At 37.5% G+C, this 15,154-nt stretch overlaps 1 protein-coding gene across 2 annotated transcripts in view; it reads left to right on the top strand.

Annotated features, from left to right (window-relative positions):
- The window catches only part of LOC136755552 (netrin receptor UNC5C), a 158,553-nt gene extending 144,475 nt beyond the window's left edge, over nucleotides 1-14,078 (top strand). For both annotated transcript variants that reach the window (XM_066712241.1, XM_066712240.1), the window contains 5 exons: nucleotides 1,851-2,084; nucleotides 4,283-4,432; nucleotides 5,228-5,392; nucleotides 9,179-9,357; nucleotides 10,735-14,078. In XM_066712241.1, the coding sequence (XP_066568338.1) occupies nucleotides 1,851-2,084; nucleotides 4,283-4,432; nucleotides 5,228-5,392; nucleotides 9,179-9,357; nucleotides 10,735-10,894 (888 nt within the window). In that variant the 3' untranslated portion in view covers nucleotides 10,895-14,078. The remainder of the gene's footprint in view (nucleotides 1-1,850; nucleotides 2,085-4,282; nucleotides 4,433-5,227; nucleotides 5,393-9,178; nucleotides 9,358-10,734) is intronic.
- The last annotated feature ends 1,076 nt before the right edge of the window (nucleotides 14,079-15,154 follow it).

Here is a 15,154-nt window from a genome sequence, read left to right as displayed (position 1 = left end):
GTCTTTATATATAGGCACACATGCCTGAGACCTTTGTCCATCAGGGGCCTCTTTTACCCTTCCTTCATTCACTCACCCAGGCAGGCTCCTCTGGCTCTGAGCTGCTGGGAAAGACTCAAAGACTCAGGATTTCATAGCATTTCATATTCTATAGATTTAAGAATATAGATTATATCTTAAAAATGGAGTGAGACAGAGTCTGCATGCAGAAGCTGTTTTTCCTGACTCCACGGCTTGTTGTAACAAAATTGAAATGTGAGACGAGATGTAATGAAGAGATGTTCGTTTTTTAAATCGTTACTTTTTTGTCATTGTTCTTATTCTTTTGTGCGAAGATTGTTATGCAGTTTGATTCTCGTGCTGTTGTTTTTCCACAGAATAATTTCAACACTAAACTATATTGCTTTTAGCCACAGCTGACACCACATTCCAAAAATGCATGTATAGTTCAAAATGTATTGTGAAAAAATGAAGTGTGTGTGTGTGTGTGTGTGTATATATTCTTTAACTGAGGCAGTGGAGTTTGCCATTTAATTTGACGGTTCAGGTTTTGAAAGCGATTGCTGTCTGGGACTGTTTTTGATGTTGGAAACTTGAACTCATAAAAAAAAGTAGCTTAGGTTCACATGTTTGTTTCTCTCTCTTGCTATATATATATATATATATATATATATATATATATATATATATATATATACATGCTCCATAAGAAATAGAAAGTCCTTGGATATTTTAGAACATAGTCCAAAACAAGCTGAGTTACCCAAAATAACATTACGAGAGCTTTCTAAAACTGCAGCGCAGTCTGAGCTGTATTAAACATATGGAGTCACAGCCATTTCTATGCTTAATGGACTTCAGCAGAGAAAAGCTATTGGTTGAGGTCATGGGAGAACTGGGAAACAACAGATCAATGTTGAAAACAAAAAGAAAACCGAATACATACAAAGCTATGGGTTAACATTGTCATAGAAACACCAGTGAACATGCTGGTACTAGGGTCAGCACCGTGGTCTGAAGGGAACTATATGAAGAAAGATTGTATGAAAGAGCTTCTGTGTACCACCCAGCATTGATGGTTGTATTGTCTGAAAGTTTAGCAGGGATAAAGTGACATGCAGAGGACTCTTCATTTATATTAGCTTGAATAGTCTGAAAGTGACAAGAACTAGGATGCTGTTTTCTTTGTGTCTATGTGTGTTTTAATGAAGGGATTAGAAGAGAAAGAAAATTGAAAATAAGAATGTAACTGCAGTTCACAGATTGTATTAGTAATGTTTTTTTGTCTTCCCTCTCATTATTCCTTTAGCATTTGTTTCAAAATCTCTCCACAGACATTAAGACACTAATGACCAGTCATAATCGTAGTGTACTGTGGCCAAGCTTAAGTGTTTTAATTCCTTTTACTCACATAATTGGGGAAATGAATGGCATCTCATAGCTTATGCAGACATACGGATTATAAATAATAGAGTAATACAAGTAATAGGGAAAAGCATCACAGCTTGAATCAGCATAGCATTGACAATAATAAAAAAGACGTTTCAGATGACTAATAGGGCGGCATGGGACGTGAAATTCTCTGGGATACCGCTAGACGATTTTTATAACACGAATGAAGCATAACGGAGGCATGCAGATATTACAGCAAGAACGTTTACAGTTTTTTGCATACTACACTGCATTTAGGATCATTCTGGAAATGTTCTCCATATCTAAAAAAGTTATCTTGTGTATCACCAAGTTATGTGTCTTTCTCTTCTATTTCTTCAACTTCTGAAATGGTATTAAATGGAATGAAGCACCAATGCTGATTTAATGGTGGTCTCTGTCTTATTTGTTTTGCGCAGGATGTTGTGGTCGTCGGAGAGGAAAATTTCACCACCCCCTGTTACATCCAAATGGACCTGGAAGCATGTCACATCCTGACAGAAACTCTCGGCACCTACTGCTTGGTTGGACAGTCCATCAGCAAAGCAGCTGCCAAACGACTAAAGCTGGCCATCTTTGGCCCCGTCACCTGCTCCGCGCTGGAATACCACATTCGGGTCTACTGTCTGGATGACACGCAGGATGCGCTCAAGGTAAAATGGCAGCGCTTCAGGAAACAATGTGACGCCGGCTGGAGTTCCAAACATGTTCTGCCGTGTCGTTGGTAATCGAGCGCAACTGTTCCCGGTGCACTCGGTTGTACAATCGAAGACTTGTGTGATTCTGTGCCGGCTCTGTGTCTTATTCGTGGGAGGGTTCGTTTGCAGACATGAAGAGCAGGCTGTGTGGGCGTAGTTAACTGACATAAAGTGAGATGATATATGCACTGTAAGGTTGAATTTAATTACTTTCTTATAGAGTGAGCTTCTGAGGAAGGAGAGGGAAATAAAAGGGGTCCTTCCTTCATTAGGTGCAGGACACTTATTTAGGAATGGACGTCGATGGACGTTGGATGTATCTTTTCATTCAATAGTTTTAATAATAATGTGTGTATTTAAACAGAACCATTCAACCCCCAAGGGATCGCAGAGCTCTTTAATGAAAACTGGTTGTGAAAACGATGCATTAAAACAGCCACTTACAAAAACCTGGAAATTCTAAGTTTTGCATAAATTACATTTTTCTTTTTAAACAAAATTACATGTATATCATGTTCCTTCAACAGTACACCACAGAACAATTTACCAATACAAACATATAGAATAATTCATAAGATATACACTTTTTTTAATAAAAAACGAATTTGAACAAAGAGGTTTGCAATCAATGGCTAATGGTTTGATGTGTACAAAGGGAGACACGAAGCCCTAGGCGTGCAGGTAATGATTTAAAAGTCAGACAGAGGATTAAATAACTTTAGTATTTCCTGTCTATTCAGTGCCTGTGAGGGCTGTTTTTTGCAGAGTTTTTAGGCAACTGATGTTTTCCATGGAAACAGTCATTAAGTCCAGGCATGGTAACGTACATTTAGAATTGCATTTGAAATGTCAGCTATCACTGCCATGACATTATGTAGTTTTGTTTAACTGCGCAAGCACCTCTGACTTACCTCAGCTCAGGGAAGAAGATTGTTTAAAAAAAAAAAAAACAGCTCCTCATAATCTTTCTCTTATCTTGCCTGGTTCTCGTTTTAATTTACAATCATGGTATCTGATGGGATTTGAACATAATAGCAGGCTAGAGTGAAAATGGCAGTTGCTGAGTTCTTCGTGACACCAGTTCATTTGCGCTGCCATAGTCTCTTCGCCACCCACCACCTCACTTCCTGAGCTGAGATTGGGTGGCAGCTGCCATCGCTGCCTCTTCATCAAACAAACGGAGAGAGCAGAGTAATGTCATCTTGGCAGGAAAGCAGTGTCATTGTGAGGGTGTTGGGAATAAAATAAACAAACGTGGGTATATAGCGCGAGGATGGCGAATGCTCAAATCCAGGTATATACTGTGCATCGCTGAGCAAGCACACTTCAGTGTGTAAGTGTGGTAATGTAAACGGCTTGATAAAAGTATGTGGGGGTGATTTTTCCTTTGTTTGCCGTCATCGCTGTTGATGAGCCCATTTCAAGCTTTCCAGCACCTCTCAAGTCCTATTGATTGGCAGTGCTGACAGCGGCTTCCTGCCACAGCTGAGATTGCACAATCAATTATGTCTAGAATGCTTACAATATCCAGCACATGGCAGACGTAGAGTGATGGTTTATAATATTGTGGAGAGTTCACAGTTCTCCCGAGTTCAATGTTGGCAGCAGGGAAAGGTCTGTAAAACTCACGGGATGTATACAGACCCCTGTTGTTATAATGTATCTGGACTTATGATTTACTGGAGAACCTGTGACTTGTAGTTTATTTTGGAACGCACTTTGCCATAGCGTGGGAGATTGGTTCAGTAGTAATAGGGGGCTGGGAGTGTTTGAGACCCAAAAGGTTCAAGTGTCACATAATGCCCATCTAACACAGTGGCTAATGACACAGTTTCCATGGAACCGTCACATAGCAGTACAGTGCATTGGTTGTCAAGTCCTGTTCTTCTGATGAAGCTCCATGTTTTCAGCAAGAATCTCATATTGGAGACAACAAATCTTCAGTAAGACTTTATCTCCAAATGTAATGCCTGGAACTTCATTTAAAGTACCACACATACGATACAATCTTCTCTCTACACAAACATCCACAGTGTCACAGAGTGCCAAGCCAGGGCAGAAGGGTAGGGGAAGGTGGTGGGCCCACTCTGACAGACAGTTGGAGACCCCCTCTTGAGCCTCATCTCTAACACAACCACTCTTGTGTCACGCAGGAGGTTCTGCAGATGGAGAAGCAGATGGGAGGAAAGCTATTGGACGAACCAAAGACTCTACACTTCAAGGACAGCACCCACAACCTCCGGCTGTCCATTCACGACATCCCACACTCCCTCTGGAAGAGCAAGCTGCTGGCCAAGTATCAGGTAATATATGGAAGCACCCTTCGTCTGGGTTTGACATGCATCGTAGACCATGCAGGAGCTTTTTTAAAGGACACATTTCTTATTTCTTATCCATTGGGAATTCTAGTGCACTGCCCAATCCAATGTATCATTCAGCAAACTGTAGATATGGCAGTTTTGGAAACGATTGAAAACTGCAGCTGAACATCAATGTCTTATACCCCTGCCAATTCCAACACTGACTTCCATTGCTAATGAAGTAGCAGCATTGTCTGTTTTTAGTTCGTAGGTTGTCCTGGAGAGAAACAACAATCTTGTAAATATAGTAAAAGGTGTTTGAATTGAAATAACAGGGTACTATAAAGCTGAAAAGTGCCCTTGTGGGATCTCCATTTGAAGAACGTCCATTTTCAGTCTTTAACTAATCCCTTTTTGACACTAGAATCCAATTAGACATCGGATACAGAACAAATAAATCCGTATCAGTATGTGTAGACCTTTTTGCGTTTCTTACTGCTCTGTGAATCTCTAATGAACTCCCCATGTTTGCCCGTCTTTGGGAATAAAAGATGTATGAACACCCTGTGTAGATGCGAGGAAGAGAACGTTTTCAGAGCCGTCCAGTTTGTGTCTTTGTCGTTTATTTCATGTATGTATTAGGCTGATGCTCTTCTGCAAAGCAACTTACATGGCTATCTATGTATACACTTGGGTTTTCAATCTAGCAAGATGGGTAAAGTACCTAGCTCAACGGTATAGCAAAAGTCCAGCAATTATAAGTCCATCTTCTAATGTGCTTTGTGTTGCTTATCCTAGGAGATCCCATTTTACCAGATCTGGAGTGGATCCCAGCGAAATCTGCACTGCACGTTCACCCTGGAGAGATTCACTCTGTCCACCACGGATCTGACCTGCAAACTGTGCGTCCGACAGGTAGAGGGTGAGGGGCAGATATTCCAGCTGAACAGCGCCTTGTCAGAGGTAAATGAACCAGTTGACCAAACTCATTGTTTTATCCCACTAATTGATTTGTGTAATGGTTCTGATGTAGCATTCCTTTACTAACCCTTCTTAACTTTTACTCTTCTTTAAATGGATTTATGAGTAGATTATGCTATTATGCTATACGCTGTATACGTGAACATTTACGAGAGAGAGAGAGAGTGGGCTATAGACACTACAGTGCATACATTGCATGGCCTTATTATGAGTACCCAGGCCTTTTAGTTTTTTCACACAATATAGTAATGGAGATGTAAACATTTCTTCGGCTAAATAAGCGTGTAAAGTCTTTCCGAGAGTGTTTTGTTTGTAGTGTAAGTCTATTACCTGTCTGTCCAAGCAGATGCCTGGAAATAGGAGCGAGGGAGGGGTTGCTTTATTTCCCTCGTGAACCCACTTAACAAAGTTGATGAATCACCTTTGATCTGCTCTTGTCTGGCTTATTGAAAGAGAATCGGCAATGCTTTGTAGCATTGATTGTGCCGTGCACCCGCACTGCTGCTTGCCAGTCTGTGGCTACGGCGTGCATCAGGAGTTTTTTTGGCTCACTCACCCAAAGGGGCTAATTAGTAGCACTTGAAATGTGAAAAACTGCCAGAATAGACATGTCTTGGATTTATTTTATTGACCCTGCAGCTTCTTTTATTAAGTAGATCTAGCAGTCTTGAAAGTATGGAATATTTCAAAACTTTTTCTTTTTTCTTTGTGTAAATTGACAGGGGTTAAGTAAGACAATTTAGCATAAATAAATGTGAGTCAGCTCAGCTGTGAGTATAATTCAAAGAAGGACACTGAGAGTTGCACATAGATTACAGGTATAATCATAGTTAAATCCTGTCTGCCATTGCCATAAAAGAGTCCCATTTGAAACAAATATTTCAAGCTGTGTCATTTTCAATGATTTATAAATATGCAAAAATGTCTCTCAACCACTGTATTACAAAGTTGCACAGTAACCCTACAGTGACAACCCCAGTGGCTGATATGGATGCATTTGCATTTGAAAAAAAAACAATTTGAATAACATGAAAAAATGGGGAGCCTGGGACATACAGGTGGTATGTATTTATTTCTGATTCTTTAATCTGAAACTTCTCAGATCTTTCATTGAATATTTTTCTCTTGATTCATGCTGCACAATCTCAGATATGAGTGCGAAAACAATGCAATATGTGTAAAAGTTTTATTACTGGAATTAATTTGAAATTAGAATTGCTGGAATATGTGAAATCGTTGTCCTTTCCATTTTCTTTCAAAACTCCAAAAAAGAAAATCACTGCTAAACACCTGAACGCAGTGCTGTGAAACCCCTCTATGAGATTAAGTTCACCCCAGCAGGGGGTCAGATATGCTTTGGAATTGAGGATGTATGGTAGTAATGATAACCAATTGAAATATCTTTCAATGTGATGTAAATGGATTGAAAGAACTCAATTTAAAGCTTTAGGGCACATTTATAGAGTAGAATGACCAAGTCTAAAATCATTATAAAATATCCTTATGAGAAGGATTTAGGGGTTTCTATCGATTCCACATTATTCCTACATAAACATTGTCTGGAAGTGACATAAAAGTCAGACAGTACAAAGTGTAGAATTTTAATAATAAAACAGTATTGTTAAATGTATAAAAAATTTGAAAGGCCGTATATAGAATATTGTGTTCCAGGATATTGCTGGCCTGGAATGAGTTCAAAGGAAAGCAAGTAGAACAGTGTGTGGTCTCAGAGGACTGTCACAGAAAAATAGGTTTATAGGAGATCTTGAACTGAGGGGATTTGATCCAAGTGTTCAATATTCTCAGAGGTACATACTAGAGCCCGGACCCAATCAAAACTCTGACCCAACTGTCAGATTACGCTTCCAGTGCTTGACGGATTTGGTTTGAAAGACAAATCTGCCAAATTGCAAACCCACTCTGAAGTATGACTTTCAATTGGCGGGAAAGTCAAAGTGTTGGTTCTGGCCAGGTCTAAAAGAATCCGTGGAACTGGGTCAAGTGCCAAAATGAAATAAGGACAGTTGAACGTTAAGATGATGACACATTTGATTGATTCATGATCAAATGGAACTGAATGGATTAGCTGCCATTCCTCACCGTCAATGTGGATCTGAAACTTTGGAGAAGGACTCAGTCTTCCATTGCTCAGTGTACCCTTCCTGATCCACTGAAATGCTACAGAAAACATCCTCTTTTACTCGACACTCTACTGCTGATTATACACTGGCCCTATTATCATTTAAATTATTTTCTTTTGTACCCTGGCTTGAAGCTTGCTCTAAAACCTCCAGAAACACAACAAAATAACTGCAAATTACAGAGTGTTGAGACCTTAATCCCATCTTTTTCATAAACCGATGTCTTTGGGAGATGAATAACAGACTTTGTACAAAGATTGCACCTTAAATCGTAGTGTGGAAGAGAGGACAAGGATCTGCAGAATGGGAATCCTTCTCTCTTACAGACACTGAGAGATATTTAGATGCAACAAACATTATGGAAAGTGGTGGCTTTTGCCTCAATTGTCTAGGTCACTGGTAGTGTAGGGAGTTCTGTTAAATCCAGGATTTGATTCAATAAGTTGAAAGTTAGAATGTTTTATCTTTGTTAAGAATTAATGTGTTTGGCATTTTTCAATCTTTCAATATATTTAGGTATAAATCATCTCTCCCTAAATATGGTTGACATTTTCTTCTCTAAGGTTAACAACTGAAGATAGGAGTTTTGTCCACATGTTGGAGTTCAGCAGTCTTTGTTGAGTAACTCAGCAAACCCCAAAGAATAATATCTTGATTAAATCAACAGCATTCAAATGCTGAAAGAATACCTTTATGATTTTCATCTCAGTCTCAATAGCTCCTTGTTGGCTCTTGGTCAAAATTTGCTTTAAAAATAATACAGACTGTATAAATTGTGTATCCAGTTTTAGTCCATCGCAATAACAGTGCCTCTATTCATAAAACACTTTGAATTGGCTGCGAGAAGTTGATTATAACTCGGGAGAAAATTCCATGTTTTTTATTTTTTGCCGGATATGGAGGTCTCAGTGTTCAGCACAGGTCACAGACGGTTGAATAATAAATTAGCTGAAATCTAGGAAGAATAGGCATAGTGACAGCATTGGTGACGGGCCGCAGTGTAATGTAACTGCAGTGTAATCTGTTCAGTGGAAAACAATGGCAAAAAATAACATCTTGGGCTTGACCAGATGTTTAATTACTAAAATATGTAATGAGGCACTATAGTGGCTGCAGTTTATTCACAAAAGACTGAGGTTAATTCCTGTAGTTGAAACTGCATCTTAGTTTCTTAGGTAGCCAAAGAAAACGCACGGATTCAAATTCAAAAGGGACAAGCTTGAAATGTGGTTTGTTTTTTGGAAGGACAATACCATCTTTAGTTCCAGTTTCCACTTCAGTGCCTATAACTATGCATACATCTGTCTGTGTATACATTTGTAAAGTATCACTAGGATACTTTAATACTTGTTGAGTCTGAATGTATAGGTAGCAGACATGTTGTTTGCCTTTGCTGCTCAGCTGTGTGATGAAGACTGATCAAGTATGCCAGTTCACAAGTGCCTCAATTACCACCGTGATCCTCGTTAAGTAATGCAGTGTTCCTCTGATTGAATTGCACCCTACTTACCCTCTTGTGACATTAGCGTCTTTCTTTAGCTTTGTTCCAAGCCAATGTTTTATTTAGAAAGTGAAGTGTACAGTATCGATACATGCTGGACACTGAATGCAATGTGTTCAATTACAGGACACCCAGAACATCGACACATCCTTAATGGACCCGGCCAGCAACATAACTACTCTTGTGGGACCAAACGCTTTCCGGATCCCCCTTTCGATTCGTCAGAAGCTGTGCGGAAGCCTGGACGCCCCTCAGACCAGAGGCAATGACTGGAGGATGCTGGCCCACAAGCTGAATTTGGACAGGTAGAGAGATGAGATCAAGGCCAAGAGTAATAAGAACCACTACGAATTGTAGCTGGGATACATATCTGGAATCGGAAGCTGACAGCCTAGTGTACAGCTTGTCATATGTAGAAATAAAACTGTCAGATACTACTGATACTCAGTGGTTTCTAAAATTATTTATTTCATTTATTTATTTTGAAATGGCCAGCAAACAAATTTTGATCATTTTGGACGTGTCATGTGCCTAGCTTTAGCTGTAACTAGTTATCAGCAGCAATCCCTGGCAGAGGGATACAGATAATATGCATACTGAGGTATAGATACACAAGACACATGCTCAAAATATCCATGGCTGTTTGCTGTTACAGAGTTATTTGCTATTTAAGTTCAAATTGCGTGTGCACATCCTGTCTGTGTGGTGCCTCCGAATTATTCTTATCTTTTTAATTCAATTTTAAAACTTGTAGTGAAACTGAATAGCCTAATCAGAACAATCAGGAGAGTGGAGGGGGGTTTTACAACTAGCCGAAACCCTATGGATTGTATTAAACACGTCAAAACATTTTAGCTCCCGTCATTTTTCCCCCCCTCTTCCACAAACGTACCCCCTCCAAACGCCTGTCAGTCAGATTGAAGTGTATTTTTTAATATGCAAACAGAAACGAAGAAATCCAACGGAGTCCTTGAACGAGCTTTTTAGACACGGTGTGAAAAGCCCAAAGTTCTTTTCAGCTATTGAGTTCACAGCTCAGCAGGAGTCGCCATTATCTGTGGCAGCAGTGTATCACACAACACAGAGCTGCTCTGTCTGACAAGCGGGCAGGCGGGCTGTGGCTGGGGACGGATTACACACAGCAGCCATCTTTTCTTCCCTTTTTGATATTATGCCACCAAGGACTCAAGATGGAGGAAAGTTGGCCAAGAATAAGAATTATAATACAAAAACGATTTAAAAAAAAAACAGGGCCACGTGAAATTTTTACATTGTTTCTTTATTCTTCCTTTAGTTTGAGCTGAAGAATCCTGAAATGAGTTTTACTTACTTTGTTATTGATTTTTTTTATATTCCCACATATATTTGACCCCCTTTCACTGCCTACCTTTAAATGGCTAATGCATTTAAATGCCCCTCAAAATCTGCCCAGATTTGACATGAGATTTATAGACTATCAAACTCCGAAAGAGGACAAGACTTCGGCCAAATAACTATTCCTAAAACCCAAACCATCAGACAAACACCCCGCCTTTCAATGTTTTACAATGACCTGCTAGTAGATATGCCCATGTGTTGCATGTTGCTTTTTAAAGCGTATATATGTTGTTTTATATATATTTATTTATTATAATACCTGTAATAAACATGTTATAACACATCTGTACTTTCTGTTCTCCAAGGTATCTAAACTACTTTGCCACAAAGTCAAGTCCAACCGGAGTCATACTGGATCTATGGGAAGCGCAGCACTTTCCTGATGGGAACTTGAGCCGGCTGGCGGCCGTCTTGGAGGAAATGGGCCGGCATGAGACGGTGGTTTCCTTGGTAACAGAACACTGACAGCGGTTGGGAAAGTTTGTACGCGAGAACCATGATGCGCTACAAGAAATACAGAAGCTACAAACTCATGGATCCCAACCAATGATTTTTGTTACAAAAACAAAAAAGTCTGAAAAATGTAAAGGATTTTGAGTTTTACAGAAAGACCTTGTATATGATCTCATGAAATCAGAATCATGTGAAAGCATCGATTCATTGCTAAAAACTGAAAATACTCTAGCCTGGGCTGTACATTCCTTGGTACAGTTTTTTTTTTCTTCTTCTTTATACAGTTTCCTAGGAAACGCTTTATTCTGCTATCCATATATGTGGATGAACTTTCCTAATCCAGATTTCTAGTGTGTGTATGAGATTCTGTGTGGAGGGGTGTGAAGTAACAGAACCTGAGGTACAATCCGATGCCCCCCTTCTCTGCTCTGAATTAGATGGATTACCAAATATGGCATTTAAAATCATCTGCACATTATCCACCTGTTTCCTGTATTTTAGGTCTTCATTTGTAGCCTCCCCATACCTTGCATTTATGTCTTTTGGGTTTTAAATAATGATCACATTTATAATATCACATATATATATATATATATATATATATATATATATATATATATCTGTCTATATATCTATCTATCTATGTATAGATAGATAGATATAGATGTATATATATATATATAGATAGGTACATAGATAGATAGATATGTGTGTGTGTGTTTTGTTTTATAAAATGCTCCATTATGCCTATATTTTCTTTTTTTCTTTTATTACCTGTGTAACGATTTTCCTTATTTACTGTTGCCACCTGGTGGCCCATAAAAGAATATCCAGAGTACCAGGGTTTTCACTTTCCCTGACTCCTATATAAACAATATGTAAATATAAATACCAGTACGTTACAATATATTGTAAACCTTTTTATTATTATTATTATTATTATTATTATTATTATTGTTATTATTATTGTTATTTTTATTATTGTCATCTTGAGTATTACAGATTTATTCAAACTTAATTTGAAAAACAAACTCAAAATGTCCATTTGAAAACTCAGATTTTTATATTTGTCTATTTGTAGTACAACAGTGCCGCTATTTTGAGAAAAACTTCTACCACCTTTCCCAGTAAAAATGTACTTTGTGAAACTTAAAGAGTTACACTTAGTCACCCCCTGCAGTCAGGTTCAACGAGATGCCATTTTAAGAGTAATTTAGAGGGTAGATAGCTAAGAAAAAGACATGCCTTCAACAGTGAACACGTTGGCGATCGAGTAAAGTTGATGGTTGCCAGTATGATCAACTGTCTTGCAATAATATTTTTGGACATATGCTTTCTGAAATTATTTGACTTAATTTATTACATTTTAATAGAAAGTGGTAAAGCTTGAATGTTCAGAAGACCCCCTCCTTTGTATGTTTTGCTTTATTTTATAAGATATGAAATCAGGACTAATTCTAAAAAGAAAGAAAGACAGAAACATATATTTGCTATAGTAAAATTTAGTAAGATCCTTTTTGTACAGTAAAGTTTAATCTGAAGACATAAGGTTCATCTTGTTTTGAAAGAGAGGCCTTGTGTTGTGGGTTCCAAAAAGAAAATGTGTCTTCGTGGGTCGGTCCTCTCCGGAATGTGTTGGCTGAATCTGATGTCATGGCAGATGTGATCAAAATTAGTTTTTGACCATTCTAAACATCTGCTGAAATTAATTATTTGAAAAATAATACTTCAAACCCATCCTTTCAGAGACAATTGTGTTGACAGCATACAATAAAATGTGAAATCAAGTACCAGTCTTGTTATACTTTTTCTTATTTTTGTTTTCTTAAAAACCAAAAATAGTGGAAAATAATAAATAACCACAAATAGAATTTGTAATGTTACTAACCAATGGGGTAACAAAAAAAACTGCATAATCCCTCATACTGTTTGCAGTTTGAATTTTAGATTTAATATTTATTCACAAATGACCAGTTCCAACAAATGCCATTGGCATAGATGGAAACTAATAGACGATGCCTGGATCTGTTTTTACATTCCTCCACTGTGTAATTAACATGTTATAAGTACACTTACGAATAACTGCAAACAAACAAACAGAGGTGAATTTGTGAATCTCAAATTATTTTTTTCTTGTGTAACATATAGTACACTGCTTGTATGTAATTTTAAACAATAATTACCCACATTTGTATCCTCATTCCTTGGTCTGACAGTGAGTAGATGCGCAACCTTGAACTCACATGCTTTGTGTATCTTGCGTGTTTGTTTTTGCATGAAAGACACCATCCATTGTGGTGTTTGACCCACGTTTGGTTTAATTTTGCTGTCAGTGTAAACTCTTCAACTGAGTTAACTGCTTCAGATAGTTGTTTTTGGATGACTGATTCATCAAGTAAAAAAATATATATATTTTATTTTTTATAAGAACGGCATACACTCTCTCATTGCAATATTGTATTAGATCCAGTTTCATGAAGATGCAGAAACTCTTGAGTTTATAATTCAGTTATCTGGCAATACTTAATCATATGTACACATCTTTCAGGTGACACGTGTATTCATTTTGTATTATATTTTATTTTGTTATGTTAATCATTAATCCAATGGTGTTTTTATTGATTGTTTTTTTTTTGTCTTTTGGAAACATTGATATGTACTTGTTTCTGTTGCGTATTGGACATTTGCATTGGGCAGAATGCATGTGGACCTCATCACCAAGGATGAAACCAGTACAATAAAGGAAAAAAAGAATAAACAAACAAACAAACAAACAAAACTTTTGACATTGTTTTTAGATAATGAAGTATGTAAATGTGTTATGATGTACAGAAGTCTAATTTCAGACACTTTTGACCATTTCTTTTTCAATATGTTTAACAAATAGTAGTTAATTGTTTGAAAGTTTAGATTTTTTTTTCTCTTGTAATAGCTGGCTGATTTTCAAAAGCTGTGTCTACTATGCAAACTTGGCATCCTTTATAAAATGTACTAACAGAAAAGTGCTAGCAATTGCATTTTTTATCCTGATTTTGATTTGATTTTGTGTATCGTGGCGGTGTGTTTCACCTTCCTTCAGCACGCTTCAGAACTCGGTTTCCTGCAAATGCTTGCATTTCTTCTGTCAAGTCTATGTACAAAGTGTAAGAAAGAATTTTTAAACAAGTAATAAATTATATTTATAAGCAACACTGAATACTGTTTGAGTGAAGCTTTTATGCATGCAACCTTCCATGACATTGACTACTAGGACATCAGGAATACAGAACTCATATACCTAAGCAAATGACAACAAAACAAAAACACAAACGGTGTTTTATAGTGGGATTTGTCAAAACAGGATGATTAAATTGCAATGGTTTTATAGTTAATAGTTTTGATTTGATCTATGCTTGGGTTTTCACGTCCCAATAACGTCTGCGGTCCCAATCCACAGTCTGTATTGAGTAAATTAGGTTGGAATACCATGGCCGGCTGGAGGGCTTCTATATCAGCATAATTTATTACATGAACTTCAGCTTTGTAGATCAGCTAATTATAATTTAAACTGCAATTTGATTGATTAAATACTGATTTTTAACCTTTCTATCCTGTGCTTCGTCAAGAAGAGAATAACTCTTTTACTAACAATGAAACCTTGGAGAAAAGTAATCACACGGCAGCCTAACACATAAATAAACATATTTCAACAGGACAAAAAACGTATACATTTCATATATATCTAATGGAATAATTTACATGCATATTATGCATAAAGGTCTATAGGCTATATATAATGTAGAGATCCCAATTATTTTATACTTGTTGTGACCTTATTTCATACAGTGTGTTTAGTCTTCCTGGCCCGGCTCTGTGCGGGATTTGACCAATCACGTTTAAAACGTATGCAGTACCTGTGCATTTATAGGTCCATATGGACATCTTAACGCTTCTCTAATTAGGCAACAATTTTATTTTATGCTTTTGACCTGTAGGGCTCTGAAAAGACCAATCGCACAATTAGACTGCAGCAAAGCCCTCACGTCTGCAGTTTTCTTCATCAGCTACAAGCGCAGAAATGTTTTCAACTGACCTGACCTGGAAAAGCAGCAGAATGGCCTAAGTGAGACCTTGGATGCCTTTTTTATTTATTTCCTTGAAAACACGTACAATGTTTTTTTTTTAAGGTGTGATTATGTACCAGTATTACAAATAAGTTTTACTTTTACCTTTCACCTTTAAATGTATTTTTCCACAGCAGAATATTTTTGTTTTTATAATTCCAGTATAATT

The sequence above is a fragment of the Amia ocellicauda genome, chromosome 8, assembly GCF_036373705.1.
Source record: "Amia ocellicauda isolate fAmiCal2 chromosome 8, fAmiCal2.hap1, whole genome shotgun sequence".
Classification (NCBI taxonomy): Eukaryota; Metazoa; Chordata; class Actinopteri; order Amiiformes; family Amiidae; genus Amia; species Amia ocellicauda.
The sequence above is the reverse complement of the archived record's forward strand: the minus strand, read 5'-3'. Positions and strand labels throughout refer to the sequence as shown.